The 26,529-nt window shown below is 36.4% G+C and overlaps 1 protein-coding gene and 1 pseudogene across 1 annotated transcript in view; both read right to left on the bottom strand.

Annotated features, from left to right (window-relative positions):
* The window catches only part of LOC128579569 (ankyrin repeat domain-containing protein 26-like), a 197,593-nt gene that overhangs the window by 30,192 nt on the left and 140,872 nt on the right, over window positions 1-26,529 (bottom strand). The window contains exons 22-25 of the mRNA XM_053581587.1: window positions 25,557-25,590; window positions 24,964-25,105; window positions 13,149-13,219; window positions 2,268-2,434 (exon numbers count right to left, since the gene is read on the bottom strand). Coding sequence (XP_053437562.1) covers window positions 2,268-2,434; window positions 13,149-13,219; window positions 24,964-25,105; window positions 25,557-25,590 — 414 coding nt within the window. The remainder of the gene's footprint in view (window positions 1-2,267; window positions 2,435-13,148; window positions 13,220-24,963; window positions 25,106-25,556; window positions 25,591-26,529) is intronic.
* On the bottom strand, window positions 20,735-23,089 carry LOC128579572 (protein lin-54 homolog; annotated as a pseudogene).

Raw genomic sequence — 26,529 nt, 5'->3', positions numbered from 1 at the left:
ACACCATACTTCTCAGTCATTTTAAAAACAGAGAGTTTACATCTTTGATATTAACCTGGATGGAGGTGAAATGCATTCTTCAGTAAAGCATCAGAAAATAGAAACACAAATATCCAACATACTCAATAGTAGTACAAAGCCAGTAGACAATCTAATACATGTCCACATAAGAGAAAATCTCATTTCAGTTCAAGTTGGGAGGAAGGGGAACAAGGGAACGGGCAAGAGAAGGTTGGAGGGAGATTGGTGTGCTCCTACTTAATAGGCAGAATGTAAGGGTACATGGAACACCTCTTGAATCCGGGACACAACTACAAGAGGGACTCTACCTAACTAATGAAAATAATGTAATCTAATTGTTTATACCCTCACATTAACATGAAATTAAAAAAAAAAGAAACAGGAAAAGAAAAGACCTGATTATCATTTTGTCCATGTATATAAATAAAGACCGAAGAATGACTGAAATTTCAAGGGAAGTATGTATTGTGTGATAAAAATCATCCAAATTTAGGATATTTTATACTCATTCACTATACAAAGTAAATATTTATGTTAAAATTTTGAATTCCATAATGGAAATAAAAGGGGAAAATTTGCAAAAACAATCTTATTGTATAAATAATGCAACATGAGATCTGTTGAATAATGTGATGTGGTTCATATTGAAATGCATAACCTTTTAAAAGAAGACTTGCTGCATTAGTAGTACTGGGTTTTACCACAAGAGTTAGTAAATTAACACGTGAGCCAAGCTCAGCCCACTGCCTGCTTTTGTCAGCAAAGTTTTATTGGATCACAGGCATGCCGGTTCCTTCATTTTCTATGACAGATTTTGGACTATAACAAAATCCATATGGCTCACAAAGTCTAAAACATATTTACTCTCTGGCTTTTTTTTTTTTAATTTATTTATTTTGTAGAGACAGAGTCTCACTGTACCGCCCTCAGGTAGAGTGCTGTGGCGTCACACGGCTCACAGCAACCTCTAACTCTCGGGCTTACGCGATTCTCTTGCCTCAGCCTCCCGATTAGCTGGGACTACAGACGCGCGCCACAACGCCCGGCTATTTTCCTGTTGCAGTTTGGCGGGGGCTTGGTCTGAACCCGCCACCCTCAGCATATGGGGCTGGCGCCCCACTCACTGAGCCACAGGCGCCACCTACCTACTCTCTGGCTTTTTAAAGGAAAATTTGGCCAAGACTAATTTTATTAGATTAAACGACCTCTGATGTAATCATTTTTACACTTTATTGAAATGTATATATGGAAAACGAGTGCCAATGTGCAATCATTTGCTGATATTCAGACTAATTTGAGGTTCCAATAGTTGAGCACTCACTCATGTATTGAGAACAAAACCAAAAATATAATAACCTCCAACCTTCTTGGTTATAAGCTAAAATTCCAACAACATGTAGCTGCCTTTTGCAACCAGGCAGATATTTAAGCAATTCTATCAAAATTTGATTATATGTATCACTAAACTAAATACTTTAAGCATACTTTCATTGGGAAATGATTAGTATACTACAGATTCACCTCATTTTAGATTAGTATACTACAGATTCACCTCATTAGTATACTACAGATTCACCTCATTTTAGAAAATAATTGCATGCAACATTACTTTATGGGTGTGGTGTTTAAGTATTTCCTTACTGACACGTATTTACACTATATCCAACTTTTGATATGACAATGTTATAATAAACTTCTGTGATACACATATATGATAACATAGTTATATAAAAGTTCTTAACATACATAATTAGTACTATGTATTTTAACATAGGTTATATATATATATTAGATACAAACATATTGGTTTATTTTATGTATAAATCATAGATAACAAATGTTCTTAACATGTTTGTGTGTTTACATGGGTCATATTTTCCTGTAGGATCTAGCTGCAGAACTGGACCTCTTAGATTCAATGAATGACATATTTGAAATTTGATGCCCATTGCTAAATTACCTGTCAACGTGAATTTACCAGTTTATCAACAAATAGTGCATGACAATAAATTTTCTACACATTTCTCAGCACTGCTTTTGTTAAACAAAAATATCAGCATGACTGAAAACAATGATCTCCCATTGTTTGTAACTTGTTGTAAATTTGCATTGTTCTAATAGCAGGCAAAGGCTGAAAATCCTTAGGTTAAGTATACAACTGGTTAATTGTGAATGTTAGTCCAAATTAAAATTAGTTTTCTTGTACAGTAATAATTATCTACTATGAAACACCGCTACAGGCTCACCTGTCCCACTTTTCATTCTCCTTCCTAGAAAACTGCTGATTGTAGGTTTCTCCAGCCTTTCTTTTTTGAGTAAATCCATCATCATCACTGTCATCAGTTGCAAAATCACAGAGGTATTTAGATACTTCTATCTCATTAGCTTCACACTTCTTCCTTTGCTTTTTAACCTTGATGAAAAGTTTAATAGAAGGGATAATTGTTACTACTTTAGTCCTTAAAAAGAATTTTTTTGTTTTGATTGATTTTATCACTTTACTTTGTTATGATTAGAGCCAGCAAAATATTTTGTTATTACTTTAATTTTAGCATTACATTTGAGTATTATCACATAATTGTGAGATATAATTATAACTTTGTTATTTAAATTGTTTGGAGAATCTGCTTTATATCACTTTGAGTGAGTCAAACAGAATTTTTCAAAATTTCAAAAAGGGCCATTCTTAACTTTGTCATTCCCTTTTCCTGTTGGTATTGAATGAATTTTCACCCCATTTGACTGTCAGAAATTGAGAAATAAAAAGACAAACAAAAGATGCCACCTTCTATCCTTTCATTTATTTCTTTATATACTTATTTATCTAAAAGTATTATGGGGGTACAAATAGTTTGGTTACGTAGATTGCTTTTGTAATGTTTCAGTCATCGATAGAAGTATGTCTTTCACCCAGAGAGTGTTCACTGTACCTGTTAGATAGGTTTCTGCTTCCCCTCCCCCGTCACCCCCTGCTTCATTTCTATTGAGGTTTACTTCACATGTGTGCCCATCAATTTAATTCCATTTTAGTAGTAAGTACATGTGATATTCATGTTTTCATTCTTTAGATACTTCACTGAGGATAATCGTCCCTAGTTCTAATGGTCCCTAGTTATATCCAGATTGTTGCAAAGACATTAAGTCATTCTTTGAGGCTTAGTATTCTATGGAATACATGAACCATGTTTTATTAATCTACTCATGAATTGATGCACATTTTGGTTGATTCCCCATCTTTGTAATTGTGAATTGTGTTGCAATGAACACTTGAGTACAGGTATTTTTTGATAAAATGACTTCTTTTACAAATTTGGAGGCATCACATTACCACCTTCAAACTATACTACAAGTATAAAGTAACCAAGACAACATGGTTTTGACACAAAAATGGAGACACAGGCTGATTAAACAAGACAAAATACCCATATAAAAACCATCCACATATAGCCACCTGATCTTTGACAAAGCAGGCAACAACATATGTTGGGGTATCTCTCCCTTTCAATAAAAGGTGCCAGTAATATTGTATTTGTATAGCCATATGCAGAAGAATAAAATAGGATCCATACTTCTCACCACTCAAAAAATTAATATAAGATGAATCTTATTTGATCATAATGTATAATTTTTTTTCTTTTTTTATTAAGTCTTTTGTACATAGATCATAAACACATTAATGCCATTTTCAGTGTGTTGATTACTTATACAAATTGGGAGTGCTTACACATCATATTAATCAATGTAGCTTTTACCTCATTTACCCAATTATATTATAAGGACATTTGTGGTCTACACATGATAGATCCAACTTGTACTTGCAATGTGCTCCATAGGTGTGGTCCTCCTTCTATCCCCTACTATCCCTCCCACTGCCTCCCTTCTACTTTCCTTCCCCTTCCCTCCTTCATCCTAGGCTAAAGTTGTGTTTCAATTTTCATATGCAAGTGTCAGTGATTATAAATTGGTTTCACAGTAGTACTGAGTATATTGTATACTTTTATTTTCATGCCTGAGATACTTTACTAAGAAGAATATTTTCCAGCTCCATCCATGTAAACATAAAAGAGGTAAAGTCTCCATTTTTTTTTTACTGCTGCATAGTACTCCATGGTATACATATACCACAATATATTAATCCATTCATGGGTCCATGAGCACCTGGGCTTCTTCTATGAGTTGGCAATTATGAATTGAGCTGCAATGAAAAATCTGGTGCAAATATCTTTATTGCCAAATGATTTTTGGTCCTTTGGATATACACCTAGAAGAAGAATTGCAGGATCAAACGGTAGGTCTACATTTAGATACCTGAGTGTTCTCCAAACTTCCTTCCAAAAGGAACATAATAGTTTGCATTCCCACCAGCAGTGCAGAAGTCTTCCCTTTTCTCCACATCCACGCCAACATCTGTTGTTTTGGGATTTTGTGATGTGGGCTACTCTTACTGGAGTTAGGTGGTATGTTAGAGTAGTTTTGATTTGAATTTCCCTAATGATTAAAGATGATGAGCATTTTTTTCATGTATCTGTAGGCCATGCATCTGTCTTCTTCAGAGAAGCTTCTGTTCACGTTTCTTGCCCACAATGAAATGGGATCACTTGTTTTTTGCTTAGTAAGAAGTTTGAATGGATTCTCTGTGGATTCTGGTTCTTAGACCTTTGTCAGTAGTATAACTTGCAAAAACCCTCTCCCGGGCGGAGGGTGTGGCTAAGTGAGTAGGGCGCCAGCCCCGTATGCCGAGGGTGGTGGGTTCAAAAACAGCCCCGGCCAAACTGAAACCAAAAAATAGCCGGGCGTTGTGGCAGGCGCCTGTAGTTCCAGCTGCTCGGGAGGCTGAGGCAAGAGAATCGCCTAAGCCCAAGAGTTAGAGGTTGCTGTGAGCCGTGTGACGCCACGGCACTCTACCCGAGGGCGGTACAGTGAGACTCTTGTCTCTACAAAAAAAAAAACAACCCTCTCCCATTCTGAAGGCTGTCTATTTGCTTTACTTAGTGTGTTCTTGGCAGTGCAGAAGCATTTGATTTGATCAGATCCCAGTATTGTATTTTTGATGGTGCTTCAATTGCCTGGGGTGTCTTCCTCATGAAGTATTCTCCCAGGCCAATTTTTTCAAGCATTTCCCTTGCACTTTCTGTAAGAATATTAATAATTTCATGTTTTAATTATGAGTCTTTTAACCAGTAAGAGTCAATTTTGTTAAAGGAGAAAGGTGTGGATCCAGTTTCAGTCTTCTACAAGTTTCCAGCCAATTCATCCAGCACCATTTATTGAATAAGGAATCTTTCCCAAAATTTATATTTTTAATATGCTTTTTGAAAATCAAATGACAATAAATGTCTGGGTTTACCTCTTTTTTTTTCCCTTTTATTTATTTATTTATTTTTTATTGTTAAATCATAACTGTGTACATTAGTGCAATCAAGGGGTACAATATGCTGGTTTCATATACAATCTGAAATATTCTCATCTAACTGTTCAACGTAGCCTTCATGGCATTTTCATGGTTATTGTATAGAGACATTTGTATTCTACCTTTAGTAAGTTTCGCCTGTACCCATTCTGAGATGCACCGTAAGTGTGGCCCCACCCATTACCCTGCCTCCACCATAATCACCCCCCTCCCTTTCCCTTCCTTGGTCCTTTCCTCATAGTCTTGTGCTTTAGTTGGGTTATAGCCTTCATGTGAAAGGTATAATTTAGCTTCATAGTAGGGCTGAGTACACATCTACTTCTCTATTTTTGTACCAGTACCATGCTGCTTTAACCACTATCAATTTATAGTATAGTTTGAAGTCTGGAAGCATGATACCTCCCAATTTGTTTTTATTTCTGAGTTATGTCTTGGCTATTTGAGGTTTTTTTCTGTTTCCGTATAAAACAAAGCACTAATTTTTCCAGGTCTTTAAAATATGACAGAGGTGCTTTAATAGAGATTGCGTTAAATCTGTAGATTGCTTTAGGTAGTATAGACATTTTAACAACATTGATTCTTCCCAGCCATGAGCATGATACATTTTTCGATTTGTTAACATCTTCAGCTATTTCTTTTCTCAGAGTTTCATAGTTTTCTTTATAGAGATATTTCACATCCTTAGTTGGATACACTCCCAGATATTTCATCTTCTTTGGGACTATTGTAAAGGGAATGAAGTCCTTGATTGTTTTTTTCCCTGTGACTATTGTTGGTATATATAAAGGCTACAGATTTATGAGTGTTAATTTAGTATCCTGAGACCTTACTATATGCCTTGATCACTTCTAGGAGTTTTGTCGTTGATTCTCTTGGATTTTTCAGATATATAATCATATCGTCTGTGAAGAGTGACAATTTGATCTCCTCTGGTCCTATTTGGATCCCTTGATTGTCTTCTCTAGCCTGATTGTGGTGGCTAAAACTTCCATTACAATGTTAAAAAGTAGTGGAGACAGTAGGCACCCTTGCCTGGTTCCTGATCTGAGTGGAAATGATTTCAATTTTACACCATTAACTATGATATTGGCTGTGGGTTTGCAGCAGATGGCCTCTATCAGTTAAGAAATGTTACTTCTATACTTATTTTCTTTCTTTTTTTATTGTTAAATCATAGCTGTGTACATTTGTGCAATCAAGGGTTACAATGTGCTGGTATCATATACAATCTAAATTATTTTCATCAAATTGTTCAAAGTAGCCTTCATGGCATTTTCTTAGTTATTGTATGTAGACATTTGTATTCTGCATTTAGTAGGTTTTGCCTGTACCCATTATAATATGTACCGTAGGTGTGGCCCCACCCATTAACCTCCCTCACCCTGAATTCCCCTCTCTCTTCCTTGCCTATGGCCCATTCCCCAAATTCTTGTGCTACAGTTGGGTTATAGCCTGCATATGAAAACTATAAATTACCTTCACAGTAAGGCTGAGCACATTGGATACTTTTTCTTCCATTCTTGAAATACTTTGCTAAGAAGAATATGTTCCAGCTCTAGCCATGTGAGCATGGAAGAGATAAAGTCTCCATCTTTCTTTAAGGCTGTATAATATTCCATGGTATACATGTACCACAATTTGCTAGTCCATTCATGGGTCGATGGGCACTTGGGCTTCTTCCATAGCTTGGCAATTATGAATTGGGCTGCAATAAATATTCTGGTACAGATGTCTTTTTTGTATTGTGATTTTGGGTCTTCTGGTATTTACCTAATTAAGGAATTATAGGATTGAATGGCACCTCTATTTTTAGGACTCTAAGTGTCTTCCAAACATCCTTCCAAAAGAAACATATTAGTGTGCATTCCCCCCAGCAGTGCAGAAGTGTGCACTTTTCTCCACATCCATGCCAACATCTCTGGTTTGGGGATTTTGTTATGTGGGCTACTCTTACTGGAGTTAGGTGATATCTCAAAGTAGTTTTGAGTTGCATTTCTCTGATGATTAAGGATGATGAGCATTTTTTCATGTGTCTGTAGTCCATGCGCCTGTCTTCCTTAGAGAAGTTTCTCTTCCATTCCTTTGCCCACAGTGAGAATCTTGCTGGCGATCTGTAGTAGACTGAAATTGGATCCACAACTTTCACCATTAAGTAAGATAGACTCTCTTGGGCGGCGCCTGTGGCTCAGTCGGTAAGGCGCCGGCCCCATATACCGAGGGTGACGGGTTCAAGCCCGGCCCCGGCCAAACTGAAACCAAAAAATAGCCGGGTGTTGTGGCGGGCACCTGTAGTCCCAGCTACTTGGAAGGCTGAGGCAAGAGAATCGCTTAAGCCCAGGAGTTGGAGGTTGCTGTGAGCTGTGTGAGGCCACGGCACTCTACCGAGGGCCATAAAGTGAGACCCTGTCTCTACAAAAAAAAAAAAAAAAAAAGTAAGATAGACTCTCACTGGGTAAAATCTTTAAACTTAAGACATGAAACTATAAAAATACTAAATGAAAGAGCAGGGAAAACTCTTGAAGGGATCGGCCTTGGTGAATATTTAATGAGGAGGACTCCCCAGGCAATTGAAGCAGTATCAAAAATACACCACTGGAACCTGATCAAACTGAAAACCTTCTGCACAGCCAAGAACATAGTTAAGTATAGCAAGCAGACATCCCTCAAAACGGAAGAAAATATTAGCAGGTTAAACCTTTGACCAATGTTTAATAACCAGAATCCACAGAGAACTCAAATGTATTAGCAAGAATAGTTGTCTATTTTTTGAGACTTTGGAAAAATAAAAAAGAAAAAGAAGTTAACTGATGACCCCATACTGAACCTCAAAGTCAAAGCATTCTATGATAGACATACTCTTATCTAACAATATGAATGTTACTTTTTTTTGCATTCTTATTATTATTGCTCAATATTTTCTGGCAGCAATAATCTGATCTCTTCTATGAATGTTTTTATCTTTGCTTGTTCTTGATGACGTTTTTGTTTCTAGTGCTTATTTTAATCAATGCCATTGTTTTTAAATTTTAAGTCTTCTTAATTTTGTGCAGGCAAAATTGGAAAGCAAATAAACACATTGATTTGTATGGAGAAAATAAAAGAATTAATGGAGTTGATAGAAAGGGAATTTAAAATATGGATGATAAAGACACTAAAAGGAATGGGCAAGAACATGGAAAGAAAGAACCAAAAATCTGATGATTGATATGTAGAACATAGAAAGGATAAGGTGGAGATTAAGGAAATGAAGGAAACAATCAGGGAATGTAAACCTGCAGTGAAAAATATCAAAAATAGGGTAGACTATGTAGAAAAAAGAAGCTCAGAGCTACAGGATAAAGTTTTTACTTAACCCAGAGAGTTGATGAGCAGAAAAGAAGAGAAAGAAAGCATAACATGCGCTTAGAAAACTACAATACTCCATGAAGTATTCAAATATATGAATAGGGATTCCTAAAGGGGAAGAAGATTGCCCCAAAGGAATGGAAGCCATTCAGGAGACTATCATAAAGGAAAACTTCCCAAGTTTCACTAAAGACCCCCACACACCCCTTTCAGATGCATATCAAACCCTGGGTAATTTCAATGCTAACAGAGCCTCTCCAAGACAAATTGTAATGAACCTGTCTGAAGTCAAGATGAAAAAAATTCTTCAAGCAGCCAGTAGTAAGCATCAATTGATCAAATTAGAATTCCAAGCAGTAACCCAAAAGATGTCTCAAGAATTCAGTGAATTCTATACCTATTTTCTTAAGTGTTCTGATCAAGAGAGGATGCTGGGTATTGTCTAAAGCTTTTTCTGCATCAATTGAATCATATGGTCTTTGATTTTTAGTTTGTCTATGTGATGTATTGTATTTATGAATTTATGTATACTGGACCATCCTTGGGACCCTGGGATGAAACACACCTGGTTGTGGTGTATAATGTGTTTGATGTGTTATTGGATTGTTTCCTAGGATCTTATTGAATAGTTTTGCATCAATATTCATTAGAGATATTGGTCTCTAATTTTCTTTTCTTGTTGGGTCTTTTTCTGGTTTAGATATAAGCATGATATTCACTTCATAGAATATATTGAGAAGTATTCCTTCTTTTAGTATGTTTTGGAAAAGATTAAGTAATATAGGTACTAGTTCCTCCTTAAAGGTTTGGTAGAATTCTGATGTGAAGCCATCTGGTCCTGGGCTGTTCTTTTGGGGGAGATTTCTTATACTTGATGCTATTTCAGAGCTTGTTATACGCTTGTTCAACATTTCCACTTCTTTCTGGCTAAGTCTAGGAGGCTGGCATGTTTCCAAGTATTGATCTCTTTCCTTCAGATTTTCATACTTCTGAGAGTAGAGTTTTATGTACTATTCATTAAGGATTTGTTGGATTTCTGAGGAGTCTGTTGTTATTTGGCCTTTATCTTTTCTGATTGATGAATAGGGGATTCTACTCTTCTACTTCTTGTTAGGTTAGCCAAAGGTTTATCTATTTTATTGACCTTTTCAAAAAACAACTCTTTGATTGGATGATCTGTTGTACGATTCTTTGGTTTTCAATTTCGTTTAGTTCTGTTCTAATTTTAGTTATCTTTTTTTCTTCTGCTGGATTTAGGGTTGGAAATTTCTTCCTTTTCCAGTTGCTTGAGATGTCCCATGAAGTTATTGACTTCCTCTCTTTCCATTCTCTTGAGGAAGGCTTGCAATACTATATATTTTCCTTAGGACTGCCTTTGTGGTATCCCAGAGGTTCTGATAGTTTGCGACTTCATTATTGTTTTGTTCCAAAAATTTGGTAATTTCCTTCTTAATCTCATCTATGACCCAGCTATCATTCAGCATGAAGTTATTTAGTTTCAATGTTTTTGTATGCATGTGAAGATTCCTGTTTTTACTGAGTTCAACTTTTATTCCATGATGGTCTGAGAAAATACAAGGAATGAATTATATTTTTTAAAATTTGCTGATGTTAAACTTGTGACCCAAGATGTGATCAATTTTGGAGGATAATCCCTCGGCTGATGAGAAGAATGTGTATTCAGTTTAATTAGGATGAAATGTTCTGTAGATGTCTATTATATATAAATGTTGAATGGTTAAGTTTAGTTCTAAAATTTCTTTGCTTAGCTTCTTTTTTGTGTGAGGATCTATCCAACACTGCCAGAGGAGTGTTAAAGTCTCCATCTATTATGGTGCAGGGGGAAATCAAATTGTTCATGTCAGCTAAAATTTCTCTTATAAATTGAGGTGCATTCTGGTTGGGTGCATAAATGTTGATAATTGAAATCTCATCATGTTGAGTGTAGCCCTTAAGAAATAAGAAGTGACCATCATTATCTTTTCTTACTTTGATTGGTTTAAAGCCTATTGTATCTGAGAATATAATTGCCACACCTACTTTTTTCTGATTTCCATTTGCCTGAATTAAAGGTGACCATTCCTTCACCTTTAGTGTATGTTTATCTTTTAAGGAAAGACGAGACTCTTGAATGCAGCAGATGTCTGGCCTGAGGTTTTCTATTTAGTCAACCAACCTGTGTCTCTTTTGAGGGCAATTTAGTGACCAATTATTACATAAATTGGATTTAATTTTGACCAAGGTACATTATTTGAACATTAATTTTTTTTTTATTAAATCATAGCAGTGTACATTAATGCAATCATTGGGTACCATATACTGCTTTTATAGACTGACACACATTCATCACACTGGTTTACATAGCCTTTCTGGCATTTTCTTAGTTGTGTTAAGGCATTTATATTCTACATTTACTAAGTTTCACATGTACCCTTTTAAGATGCACCACAGGAGACCACCAATCACTCTCCCTCCACCCATCCTTCTCCTCCCTCTCCCCCTTTCCCATATTCTTAAATTATAACTGAGTTATAGCTTTCATATGAAAGCTATAAATTAGTTTCATAGTAGGGCTGAGTACATTGGATACTTTTTTTTCCATTCTCGAGATACTTTGCTAAGAAGAATATGTTCCAGCTCCATCCATGTAATAAACATGAAAAAGGTAAAGTCTCCATCTTTCTTTTTTTCTGTTTTTTGAATATAGGCTTCTAAAGTGGTATTTTTTTTCTGCTTTTGCTGTATCCCACAGTTTCTTTTTAGCTTGTATCTTCATTGTTGTTATACTCAAGGAAGTTAATAATTTCCTTTTGTATTTCTTCCAGCACCCAATTGTCATTCAGCATAAGGTTGTTGAACTTCCATGCGTTTTTGTGAGGTTGAACGTTTTTGTTGAAGTTGAGTTTGACTTTTAGTGCCTTGTGCTCTGAGAAGATGCCCGGTAAAATTTCAATTCTTTTGATTTTGTTGAGTGTCATTTTCTGTCACAGGATGAGATGATTTTGGAGATTGTTCCATGGGATGATGACAATAATGTATATTCTTATTTTGGGGATGGAGTGGTCTATATACATCTATCAAGCACAGTTTTTCTAGGGTCTCATTTCAATCTCATATATCTTTGTTTAATTTCTGTTTAGAGGATCTGTCCAGCTCTGAGAGAAGTCAACTAATTCTTTATAGTTGGCGTCTTCTGCAGTAGGTGCCTCATGGTTCATTGCGGGGGATTCTCTGTTCTTATTTTTCAGTTTGCCTGAATTTTTCTATTGGTTCCTCCTCATGTGTTCTTTCTTCTTGTTTACCTCCTTATGCTCCTTTTTACTTCTCACTACCTCGTTTGTTTTAAAGAGAAGTCCTTGCCCTTGATGACAGTATGTTGCATGATGACAGTATGTTTCTGGGGCATCAGGTCGTGCTGTGGGTTCTTTAGGAGACAGAGAGCACAGCAGCAACCTCTATCATCCTAATTCCAAAATTATTGCCTTGGGCAATCACCTGATTGTTTTCTCAGCATTCAGATGCTGCTGAGTTGGGATCTTAAAGCTGGCTAGAATCCTTCAGGGGCAGGTTTCTCAGTGCCCCCTGACTCTAGTTCCTGTAGGTTGCAGGAGTCCCTCAGCCTGCCCCAATAGATGAGTTCTGATCTTGGCAGAAGGTATTAAGACAACAGTGCTTTAGGCTCCTGCTAAGACCTTGTCAGGACTTCCCACAATGGCAGCCACCTGGCGACCGAGAACTTCTCATTATAGCTGCCTCACCAGGCACAAACCTGTGGCACATCCACTCCAACCAGCATTTGAATATGGTTAGGCTGTTTACTGTTTGAGCTTGCCTTCTCTTCCAAGCTTTCCACTCAACACACAGCTTGCCCCAATAACTGAAAGTTCAATTAAGGCTTCCTTCCACAGAGGTTTGTGACAGCTGATCCCAGCCAGTCACAATTACTTACCTAATTCATCAGATTTCCACCTCTCCAGATCATAAGCTATATCCTTCTCACCACCTCCTCACTGTGCTCCCTTAGCTAGTACTCTGGGTAAGGTACAGCTGGTTTCTCTCTTTTTCCCCAGTTGTTCTAGGAGAACTCAGCTGAATGATTTTTCTGGTTCCCCAAATTGCTCCATCCCAAGCCCAGAAATTCTTTACCTCTATTCCAAAGACAAAGGCTATCTGAGTTTTCAGGATTTTTAAATATTTTAACTAGTTAAGAATATATTTTAAAGAAAATATTAAATTGTGACCTATTCAGTATAAGATGTTAGTCCAGAAGATATTTTTATTTGGACTATTCTACATTGCAAATACCATTCAAAATACCATTGCAAAAGAAAGCAATATTAAATCAGAAATCTAAAATTAAATTGTTTCATACCTGTGACTGTTTATTTTTATTTCCTTCATGACTTTCTTTCTCTTCATCTGATGACATCTGCAAGGCTGGCTCTACTGATAGACCATACATTTAGTTAAGTGGACCACAGTTCAACAAAATTGACATTGTTTGATAAAAAGGGGTAAAAAAGTAATTTATGTGTAAATTGAGAGTTTATGTTAAGCTTAATCTTTAGCCAAATATTTACTTCTGTAAAAAAAATAAAATAAAATACTTCTAATTATCCAAAACTTTGCAAAACAACCCAGAGGGCACTAGATGTCACTAGGTTCAACAAATACAGACATATCACAGATTTACTCACAGATTTTTCCACCTAATGTATACACACATAATGTCAGAAGAAAAACAGAATTTAAATATACAATACACACATATGAAATAACATTGTGGATTGTTCTCTATTTCATAATAGTACCTTTGAAAAGCATGTTGTGCATGTTGTTTTATTAATAATTCACAAATCTCTGTTACTTTTTGTATTTTCATCATTGTGCATCCTGTTTGTTAGATGTGAAAAGATTTACTGTGATATTATAACAATTTTATTTTATCTTTTAAGGCCTTAGACTGCAACATGAAGCCTTCATTGATTCCTGCTGTTTCTCCAGATAAATAGGCATCTTCTCCCTCAGGGTGGCCTTAGTACTCTAGTGTCATCTCTACTTCAGTGTTTCTACCTAAACTGTAAGTCGTTTCTTGCCATGTCTCTACCCTTTCCCCTGGACTATAAGCACAATATTTCAAAACTTCTGGAACAGTCTTTATCTGTTTTACTCAATAATTATTGATGCTCTGGCTGGAAGGAATATAAATAAAACTGTCAAAAATGAGTTTTTCAGAGATCATGTCTGAGCTGATACTTATAATGTTAGATGAGCCAAATTAAAGGGCATAGGGGCCAGGAAACAATGAGAGCAGGACAGAAAGCAGGAGAGAGAGGAAACAATTCCTGAAGAAACATATGTATATGTATTTGTCTGCAGTAGAGGGATTGGTGAGCCAGGCATTCTAGAAGCTCAGGAATGCCAGAAAAAAATGCCGACAAGAAGGGATAGCAGAAATCCTTCTATGAAATTTCATGGCGCTTGGATGTTAATATTTCAAAGAGATATTAATTATCCCATTTTCACTTAAGTAAATCACTCTAAACTCTATATGGAGATGAATTTCAGAACAACACAAGTGAATGGCAGAAAATGAATTACAAGGACATATTGGAAAATAAAGTCAATGTGGGCCTGAAATAAGTGAATGTTTATGGAAATATTTTGGATATCAAATATCAGTGTCCCATATAGGATGCATGTTTTTATAAAATAAATGAACATATAAATCTTGGTTTTGTATTTTAATTTTTTAAATATTAATAAACAATACAATAAATATCTGTGGATACACCTATATAATACAAAAGCCATTATGACTATCATTCATATATATATATATATACACACACACTATATATATGAATATATATAAAAAAGCATTCGAACAGTTTGATGTGGAAAGCAATATGACAGAAATAAACAAAGAAAAGTAAGGGAACATACATTTAGTACAACATCCACTTAAGATTTCCAAAGTATTTCAGAGGAAAACCACTCAAACACGGCAGTGCGCATATGGCAATGTGAATGGTGTCTTTAATCAGAGGAGCAAATCATACCCCTGAGAGAACAAATGACAAGACTGATGGCAGAAGCCTTTAGCATAGCTTTAATGCGACACAAAAGCATCATTTATGCACGTAAGTAATCATCTGATCTTTGTTTTGTTATTTATAAAGGACACACTTCTAATGACAGTAGGGTTGAATCTATAATATATTTCTCTTAGAGAAAGTATTTTTAATAGAGCAGCATGGATGTACACTTGTAGAATAATAGTTAATATAAACATTCTCTTTGTTCCATATCCATGTAAGCTGCAGATACACCTACATTTCTTCTACCATCTACTTTTGCCATCTAAGAGTTTCATTACCCACTCACCTAAGGACATATAAAATACATCAAAGAAATTATGAACAATACATTTCAAGTATCAAAACATTTATCCAAAAAGAAAAAAAATTGAGATCTCACAGAATTATATGAAATTAATAACCTTTTACATTTCAAAATAAAAGCAATATTTGGTAAAAATAAGAAAGTTTTGAAAAAAACATGAATACATAAATATATATACACACATATATATTTAATTAAGTCACTTATACATAGATCATAAGTACATTTATGCCAAATGGGATTCCATGTGTTGATTATTGGTACAAACTGGAGTGCTTACATCCTACTAATCAACATAACCTTCACCTCATTTCCCCAATTGCAGCATTAAGACATTTTTGTTCTACACCTGATAGATCCAACTTGTACTTGCAATATGCTCCATAGGTGTGATCCCCCTACTAACCCTCCCTCCATCAACCCATCTTCCTCCTTTCTCTTCTCCCTCCCCTTCCCTCCTTCATTCTAGGCTAAAGTTGTGTTTCATTTTTCATATACAAGTGTGAGTGATTATAAATTGGTTTCACAGTAGCACTGAGTACGTTAGATTTTTTTTTCCATTCCTGAGATACTTTACTAAGAAGAGTATTTTACAGCTCCAACCATGTAAACATAAAATAGGTAATGTCTCCATTTTTTTTTTAATGCTGCATAGTATTCCCTGGTATACTGGCTGGCAACCTGTAAAAGACTCAAACTGGACCAACACCTTTCTCCTCTAACAAATATTGACTCTCACTGGTTAAAGGACTTAAACTTAAGACATGAAACTATAAAAAATTCATTGAGAGAGTGCAGGTAAATGCTTGAAAAAATTGGCCTGAAAGAATATTTGATGAAGAGGACACCCCGAGCAATTGAAACAACATCAAAGATACATTACTGAGATCTGATCAAATTAAAAAGTTTCTGCACTGCCAAGAAAACAGTAAATAAAGCAAATAGCGTCAAAATGGGAGAGGATTTTTGCAAGTTATATTTCTGACAAAGGTCTAATAACCTGAATCCACAGAGAACTCAAACATATGACTAAGAAGAAAAAAAAAAGTGATTCCATTTAATTGTGGGCAAGAGACATGAACAGAAGCTTCTCTGAAGATAGGCAGATGGTCTACAGACACATGAAAAAATGCTCACCATCTTTAATCATCTGAGAAATGCAAACAAAAACTACTCTGAGATACCATCTAACATCACAAAATCCCCAAACTCTAGATGTTGGCGTGGTTGTGGAGAAAAGGGAACACTTTTGCACTGCTGCTGGGAATGCAAGCTAGTACATTCCTTTTGGAAGGAAGTTTGGAGAACACTCAGGGATCTAAATGTACACCTGACTTTTGATCCTGCAATTCCTCTTCTAGGTGTATATCGAAAGGACCAAAAGTCATTTGGCAATAAAGATATTTGCACCGGATTCTTCAATGCAGCTCAATTCATAATTGCCAACTCATGGAAGATAATTACATTTTTATAAAATTAGTTTCCTTTGGTATATCCTACTAATCTTTTAAGATCTTTGGAAAATAGTCATTTTATAGAACAGAAAATCTATTAAAAAAGCAGCCACTGCTTGTATGCAAATTAGTCTTATTTGATAACGTAATATCAATGCAACATGCATCTCTGATGCCTGGCATTTGTGAAGAGGAGACATGCATCTCTCTGCTTTACCACAATTCCAGCACTCTCCTGCTTCTAGTGATCTCTGGGGCAGCAACAATCTATCTTGTGTGACTGCCAGTTTCCTAAATCCACCTTGGTCAGTACTCTCAAGTTTCCTCATCATTAACTACAAAATTACCTAGTTAACTTTCTTCTTTCCACTCTCTTTCCCTACCCAGAATGTCTCTTCCCTTCAAAAAGTATTCTGTAACCCTGTGGTCTTCCATTGTTTTCATGGATTATTTCTACCATTTCTTCCCTCTTCATTTAGCAAAACCATCTCACATTTATAACTTGATTTCTTTGTTTCTTTGCTCCTTCTCCTCCAGCTAAACTCATGCTCAGAAATAAGAGCAAAATAATGCCTTTTCTTGATCCTGCTATGGTGAAACTGTTCTTCCAGGCTTTTTTTCCAGATTTCTCTATAGGCAAGTGTATACCCTTGCTACTCATGGGGATCCAAGGACCAGCAGCCTCAGCGTCACTTGTGTGTGTTAGAAATGAAGATACCTAGACCTACTGAATCACAAAGTGCATTTTTAACCAGGTATCCAGGAGATATCATAAAGTTTGAGAAGCTCTGGTCTGCAGTGATTTGCGTCCACATTTCCTTACCTGAGCTTCCCCTTTAGAATCTCACCACCAGTTCCCTCCGTGTAACATACTCCAAGATGAAAAGGCATCACAAATCATCAAGTTTCTGATGGACTTTTTATCAGGCTATACTTTCCAATATATCTTCATAACTAACCCTCTTCTCTCCATTCTAGCTTCCTTATTGTGAAGTATATGATACTACTGTTCAATAAAGTAAAATAGTTTATATGACACTGAATTATAGACATTTGTGCCTGATCCTATGCTTCCTTTCCTCTGTGTTAGATGAAACACACCTCTGCATGATCAGAGACTTCAGTCTTTCATGCCTCCCTAACAGTGAGGAACATGGGAGCAGCGAGGGTATGTGCTCTCTGTCTCTGACACATTTTGAAACTGGGAGCTCACTTTATATTCTTGCCACCTTTGTAATGCCCTGTTCCACTTTGCACTAAGAAATTACTTTTTTTTCCTGTGTACTCAATTTTAATTTAAGGACAATTAATGAAATTAAGGACATGGTGGGGGTAGGGAAAGTGGAGAGCAGAGAGAGAAAGGAGGGAGGTGTGGGGAAAAGAATAGTAGAAGCGGGGAGGAGGGGGAGGTGGAGGCTTGGTGTGTTCCACACCTTTTAGGGACAAGATAGGATTGCAAGAGGGATTTTGCCTAACAAATGCAATCAGTGTAACCTGGTTTCATGTAGTCTCAATGAATCCTTAACATTAAAAAAAAATGAAATTGAATTAAGACAGTATAAAAGTTAAATTTTTTTGTATTACTAATTGGCTGTCCTGTTTCTACAGTGTAGAAAATTGTATTCTTTGAATAGCTCTAACAAATATAAATTTAATCTTTCTACTTTGTGATAGAATTAGAGCTAAAAAATTATATGCCCAACCCTCTTCAAGTATTTTTTAAAATTGTTGAATTAATATAGCTACTTCTTTTGTTCAGCAATTTGATGCAAATGCTTAAATACAAAATGTTCAGTACAGAGGAAGGAAATGGCTTAGTATTTTACAAAGCTTCTTGAAAATCAGAAAAAACTGGTGGCATTTGATTGCACCTCAAAATTTCTATAAGCAAACACTCTTAAACAATGCCACCACATATAATCTACAATTGTAAACAAAATTTCACATTTTCTTCACACTGTATAGAAATACACATCACAAATGTGCAATTAGAATTAATACAGAATATTTGCAAAATGAACAAAATTTAGGCCTAGACCAAAAACATATTCCGATTTGTTGAAAATAAGTTGACTAGACATTATTTTATCATCTTACGCTAATTTACATTTATAAAAATTTTAATTAAACATACTAGATTGAGGTGCTAAGAATGTGTGCACTATCTATACTTAAAGTCAATGCCCTATAATTTTATAAATCCAAATTTCAAAAGGAAGGATTCTGTTTATTGAATAATGGAATCCTCTTTTGGATCACTTAGTTTCTATTGCCTATATCAGGCCCGTTCATATGAATGTATATTCTCACTACATACAGAAACACTATAGAGTCCCTTTAGGAACTGCAATAATCATACATGAATAATTACTGAGGATTAAGGTACCTAACAAAATTACTGAATTCCAACATGGTCTTTTTATTGTTATAAACCAAGAGTCCCATTACAACACACTCCTAAATTCAGAGTTTTAGAATTACTGAAAATGATTTAGATTATTTGAGTAATTATACTCATACCTTCCGCTTACCCAAATAACTGAGTAAAATCATGCTACATTAAACTTCCATTATAAAAACAAACCAATAGAGCAATGGACAACATGCCTGACTACTGTTATAAAAAGAATTTTTCCCATTATAATTTTGAAGGCTTTGTTGGGAAGCCCATTTCAGTAAATCAAGTAAGAGTCATGTATTGATTTGAAACTTCTTAGTTCAAAAGTTTACAAAGAGAAATATTTGTATAGATGAAAAATCCTTCTCCAAATTCATTTCTTACAGCTTCCTTATTCTTTATTTCTTCATCTAGGCTAAATTTTATACTTGATAATTATGTGAGGTTCTATAAAATCACTACATGATAAGTTTACTTCTTATACACACCTCTTATTTGCAAAGCACCCAGTAAACACTTTGACAATTTATTATTTCAAATACATGCCACATCTTTGAGAGAAAATGGAGTCTTTGTTGGCCATTCCTTATCATAGAAACACATTGTTAATTCTCTAAGTATCATTTATCATTTACTGTCTTTTTTTATTTTATTTTTTTTAGAGAAAGAGTCTTACTTTTCACCCTCTGTAGGGTGCCGTGGTGTCACAGCTCACAGCAATCTTAAGCTCTTGGGCTTACGTGATTCTATTGCCTCAGCCTCCAGAGTAGCTGGGACTACCGGTGCCCATTACAATGCCGGGCTATTTTTTTGTTGCTGTTTGGCCAGAACCAGGATTGAACCTGCCACCCTCGGTATATGGGGCCAGCACCTTACTCAATGAGGCACAGGTGCTGCCCCCCTTAATATTTTATATGTTTATTTTTTTCTTATTGAATCATAGCTGTGTACATTAATGCAACTATGGGGTACAGTGTGCTGGTTCTGTACACAATCTGAAATACTTTCATCAAACTGGTTAATATAGCCTTCACCACATTTTCTTAGTTATGTGTTTAGACATTTATACTACCCTCCCTCCACTCACCCTATCCCTCTCCCCCTCTTAATTTTAAGAGTGTGCCTGAGAGTTCCCTTCTGACATTCCCAAATTAACAACAAGATATTATTATTCCAGAATCCACCTTAAAACTTGATTTTTCTTTAAAATATGGTGCTTTCTAAACACAAAAGGCCATCTGAATGTTTCTCAAGAATTTTTTAAGTTAGAGATTCTGTCTGAATACGCTCTAAATCATACTCAAAGGATGACTGGTTAACAACCACTGGTACTTTGACTTTCTCTACCGAGAAAAATCATGTGACACCACACATTGTAAATTATAGTAATTTATAAATATTCTTTGTCAACAGAATCAGAAGGATAGACCATCTAACTGTTTAAAAACCTAAGCCAATGAAAAATCTATATAATACAAGAAAGAAAAGTTTAATTTAGGCCATAAGCAGATTTAACTAAGATTTAAAATGTACTAATTTCCTCATTTTAAATCTCTTCCCTTTCAATGTTATAATTTGAAGTCTCTTAAAACAAGAAGTGAATTAAAACACAGTAATTGTTAAACAATTTTCCAAAAAATCAAGTGTCCCTGCACCTTAAATTTTCTGTACTGTACCATTTATCAGTCTTTTGTACAAGAGCTAGCAATTCATGGCACAGGGGTCATATTTTGCTTTTCCTGCTAAGTTAACGATGCTCATCAAACCTCATCCAAATCCTTTTCTTTTTTTATTTTTGGGGATTCATTGAGCGTACAAACATCCAGGTTACACAAATTGCATTTGTCAAGCAAAGTCCCTCTTATAAATGTGTTCCTATTACTCTTTCAGCTGCTGATTTTTATTTTCCCTTCTTGTCTGCCTGCTCTGTCTGGGCAAGAAGGTAGTCACACATGGCTTCAGCTACTTCCTTAGTCACGACTGTAAACAACAATTTTCCTCATCCACTATTCAAAGTTGGTTTGGCCTACTAAAGTAGTCTGAAATTGGGGAAGACAACTTAGTTTTTGCTGCTGTTTGTTGCTGTACTCTTACTTCAGCTGCCTCTGCCAAGTGCATCAATGTCTTTCTTTCTGGGCTTTCTCAAAATTTTACACCCATTATATTTGGATATTGAGGAACACATTATTTTTGCCTCATAGCATTCACAATAGTTTTTAAGACAGCCTGATCATTTGCAATTACATCCTTTGCTATGATGTCAATCTGATTCTCCCTCCTTTCCTTTCCCTATCTTAGGCTTGAAGCCTTCTGGATTTCTGTCAAGGCATGCTTTTATTGCTTTTTGCCTTTCATTTTCATGTTCCAAATTGTTATAATAACTAGTACAATTGTGGTTGTTGTAAAATTCACTATTTGCAAAGCAATCAGAATATAATGCCAAACACAGTGATATTCACACTTACAGGGCTTTCTAGGCCCAATGGAAGACACAGATGGGATTATGCCTTTGAATGGAAGCCTCGACTGGGTCTGGATACCAAATATTCCAACGAAGTTAGAATAGCTTACTATACACACATATGAAGACTGCTGTAGCTGACTAAAGTACTGAGCTGGAAGCACAGCATAGCCCACAATCCCTGTTCCCAGAGTTGGGGCCAAGACACTGCCAGGACAAGGCCTAGTGGTCCATTGGTGAGGTTGGGCTGAATCTGTGGCAGTGTTGCGGCAGGCATGATGAGCCGGTCCTGTGGGTGGCTGGTAGTTATGATTTGTGAAGTTGGATTGATTGGTTGGGAGCAACTTGTTTGACAACCTAAGGCAAGATAATTGGAACGGACATCTGCACTGTGGTAGTATTCACAACCAATGGCTTTGCTTGCTGAAAAGGTCGAGTGTTTGTACTGGGATTCTGACTAACTGGCTGGGGTGAGCTACTGGTTGTGAGGCAGTAACAAGTCAGATATAATAAAACTTGTTTCCAGGTAACTGAATCTTCCGGACATTGAGAGCAGTTTCCAGAGGTGTAATTGCTTTAAACTTTGATGTGCTTACTCCCCTAACAGTGATGGTCTGCCCAGTTGATTCCACTGCCTTATTTGGTGACTTCAAAGGAGATATGGCTATTTTCTTTAGTGTCTGTGTTGTATAATTTAAAGGTGATCCAATAAAACCACTTTCAGATATTGTTGTGGTCTTTGATGGAGTTCTGGGAATAGACTGTGAAAGAACCCTACCTGCAATGACTGGAGGTGATACTTGAGTTGTCTGTCCTGTAACTGCTTTCCTATTACTTGGTTTTGCAAAGATCAGCTTCTTGATTACCAAACCAGAGGTTGGTATTTGAGGCTTCTTAGCAATCTGTAGTGTTTTTTACTGTTTGGTCTATAACACAAAGGACATGTGTTACATGTCATCTGTTAACTTCCTGGGGTCAGTGCTGAGACTCCAATGACAGGTTTCACCTCTGGCCTTCTTCCCATAATTAACTATTTTAATTTGCTACAGTGGTAACTTAGTATCTCATGATTGGGCCTCAGTTGTAACTTTTTGAGTCTGTTGTAGTTGGCTATGGGGTAGTTCTAGAACGGGACTTAACCAAAGTGGTTAAAATTAACTTCTGTTCATCTGGTTTAAGTTTCTGACTACCAGTTTAACATCAGCTGTCTGTGATACTTTGTTTAACATAATATGATGGACTGATATAGTCATAGGAGTCTGAGCACCAAATTTGTGAATGCCACTTGGAAAAGCTGGTTTCACTGTGGTGTTACAATCTGCCTTAGGAATTATGGCATTCGCTGTAACTTGGTTAGTGTGCTTACTGTCCACTGTGATTGGTTCCGTGGAAATAGGCATGGCTGTAGAGCCACCAGTAAAATTTATGTTGACAATTTCTTCCACTTCTGTCTCTATGGGAATTGGGTCTTCCCCAGCTTCAATACTATGGTCACCAACTGAAGTTATACCAGTGTCCATTATCTCCTCTGGAAGCAAACCTTTCACTTTGGCAGTGACCACCTCCATGATCATTCTCCTGGTAGATAGTTAATCAGGCACAAACCCAGCAGCTCTCTGGGCTCCCACTATCTGTGGCAGCAGCAGTAGCTGCCTTGGAGACTCAGGGCAGGGACTGTTCAAATTCACTCGCCCAGAACCATTCTACCGCTTCACCCCATAATTCGTAGGCCCTTGCCACCCATGCACCCTCTCCAGAAATTGTATCATTTGACCAACCTGAATCATGCCACCTAATCCTTTTCCCTTAATGTACTTCCTCTTCCAGGGACGTCCCACCTATGAGCTTAGGTACCATCCTACTGGTCATAAAAGCAATCAAATATTTTCCCTAAAACTCTGAATGCACAGTTAACCCTTTGCCCAGAGCCTGGCTGCCTGAAAGTCTACCCCCTGCAGAGCTCAGAGTGTTTGGTGAATTCCCAGAGAGCCCCAGGCATTGTGTAGACCTCTAGATGGCATCAAAAACAGTGACTACTGAGGAAGCAGGGGGCTGCAGAGAGAGAGTGGTGTCTGGAGAGAGAGGGACGTGGAGATGCCATAATTAAACAAACAGATAAAACAGAATTCATTGGAATACTATTAAAAATGAAAACTGGGAAACAGTTTTTGGAATGTTTGGAAACATTCCTTGGAATGCAAACCAGGAAAGAGTCCTTGCAAAAAACAAAGCTAGTAAAGAAACTGTATCCAGAATATATAAAGAACTCTTAAAACTCAACAAAGAGAAGAACAGTCTAATTTTTTAAATGGCAAGAAATTTGCAAAGATAGCTCATCGAAGATGTACAGATGGCAAATATGCACATGGGAGGATGCTCAACATTATGAGTCATTAGGATGCTGTGTATTGAAACCAAAATAGTATGCACAATGCATACACATCAGAATGTCTAAAATTAAAAACAATGATATACTGAGTGTGAAGATGCAGAGAATGGAACTGTCATGGACTGCTGTCAGGAATGGAAAATGGTACAAATACTATGAATACTATGGAAAGTAACTTAGCAGGTTCTAAAATAAGGGAATGCAAAACGCCAGGAGGAGAGTGCTGTGGGTGATGAATATGTTAACTCTCTTATTATGGCCATGGGTTCACTTGTATGTTTCAAAACTTACGATATTGTACATTAGAAATGTGCACAGTTGATCATATACTAATTACGCCTCTCTAAAGCCACTGAAAGCAGGAACAAACACCTAAGATAGTGACCGAAACACACAGAGAAAGAACAGCCAGACACAACTCTAGCAGGATAATGCTAGAGTTGAGATCTCTAATCTTATAATAATGAGAAGTGATAAATGTATTTTCAACAAGGATTTTTAACACAATGGGATCCTCATTTTTAAAAGTACAGTAGGCCCTCCATAGTTGACCACCGCCCTGCACTGACCACCTCAATTTGACCTCAAGTTGACCACACATGCACCACACATACATATCTGTACAGTAGGCCTAGTTCCTTATGTTGGCCATCTCCTTGTGTTGACCAGTTCGTTATAGTCCCTTGGGAGGTCAACTCACAGAGGCTTGATGATATATATAATGGTTGCAGAGTAGAGCATGGCCTCAGGAGATGGGATTGTGAGGAAAGCAGTTCCAAGGTTACCCTAGCATTCCGAGTGGGAGATAATGGCAACCTGATCTTGGGAAAGCGTAAGAGAGAAGTAGGGTCAGCAACACACCGGGGGTGTCATTCACACTGAGAGAAGTACAGTGGGATTGTCAGAACTCTTTGACTAAGAGTTCACAACATACCCTAGTTCTCATTGTATATGAACATAAAGCACATTTCTGAGATTAATGTCACCATAACACTTCTGTGCTCAATGGTGCAGTGCTAAGCAATGCATATGCTACTGTAGGACACATAAAAAGGCCTTACACTCATGCAGTGGTCCTACCTTTATAGTGCTTTCCATGTTGTTTAGCAAGAAATGTCAAATTCTTATAATTAACAGAAGGCAACTCATAATCCTCTGAGTCTCCCTCAGATGACCAGGTTATGTCATCATGGTCATCCATAGTGTGTATTTGTTTTTTCACCTATAAAATAAAGAACAGTGCTTCAAAATGTCCCCCAAATGTTTACAGCATAGTCTAAATGTACAGAAGTGGTAGTTATCCATTTTCTTTTCTTTTTTTTTTATTAATTCATTTGTACATAGATCATAAACACATTTATGCCATTTCGGGATTCAATGTGTTGATTATTTCTACCACTTTACCTCTTTTGTGTTTACATGGATGGAGATGGAAAATACTCTTCTTCATAAAGTATCTCAGGAATGAAAAAAAAATTATCTATTTTTTATATGAGCAAAACCACAGATATTTTGTAAAGTACTGATGTGTGCTAAAAGGATGACACTTTTACCTATGGCTATGGTTCCTTAATCAGTTTTTAAAGGAAATGTCTTTATAGCAAAAGACTCTGTTTTTTACTTTAACTTTATATTTTCAAATAATGACATGTTTGATGATTTTTTAATAATACCTTGTTCTTTTTCTTAGATGTTCTCTTTGTAGGCCTAAAAAACACAAATAATTCCTTTTAGCAAATAGGAAATATACAAATGCAAAATATCTAAAACAATTGCTGTTTAATAAAATATCTGCATTTGTCATTTATTTCTCCTACTTATAGAGTTTTTAGGGTTTTTAATACATAATGTAAAATTAATCATTTTCTACAAGAGGGATTGAAGTATAAACAGTAACATTAAGAGACGAAGAAAACTTACTACATAACATCCTAACAAAGAATTACATTTAGATCAAGCTTTCTGAAAAAGAGAAAGGACAATCATACTTGCATTATTTGATAGAAATATACCAGGTGTTTGTCACTCTCCTTTTTAATAAACATGGTCATTTATAGGCACTAAGACTTATTTGCATTATTTTTCTAACATACTTATATGAGGGAAATTCTTTTTGTAATAATATTAATAATGTTAAATTCAAGACCAGAAGCAGTGGCTCACACCTGCAATCCCAGGACTCTGAGAAACAGAGGCAGTGAACTGCCCAAACTCATGAGTACAAGACTAGCCTTAGCGAGAGTGAGACACTGTCACTAAAAATAGCCGGGCATTGTGGTCGGGGCCTGTAGTCCCAGCTACTTGGGAAGCTGAGGCAAGAGAATCACATAAGCCCAATAGTTTGAGGTTGCTGTGAGCTGTGACACCATAGCATTCTACCAAGTGTTACAAAGTGAGACTCTGTCTTTAAAACAGAACAATAATAATAATGTTTTTCATCTGCATTTTCACAACTTACTATGTCCTTACTATGTAGTACTTAAAACACTGTACATGTATTTAATCAATGTGAATCCTTACAAGAGCTTTGTGATGTAGCTACTGTTTTAGAGACGTTATCATCCTGTATGGTTTTATAAAGGAGGAGACTAGGCTCAGAACACCAAGTAATTTGCCCACCACATACAGATGGTCAGTAGAGACCAC

Source organism: Nycticebus coucang, unplaced genomic scaffold (genome assembly GCF_027406575.1).
Source record: "Nycticebus coucang isolate mNycCou1 unplaced genomic scaffold, mNycCou1.pri scaffold_66, whole genome shotgun sequence".
NCBI classification, from domain to species: domain Eukaryota; kingdom Metazoa; phylum Chordata; class Mammalia; order Primates; family Lorisidae; genus Nycticebus; species Nycticebus coucang.
This window is presented reverse-complemented; position numbering and strand designations above follow the sequence as displayed.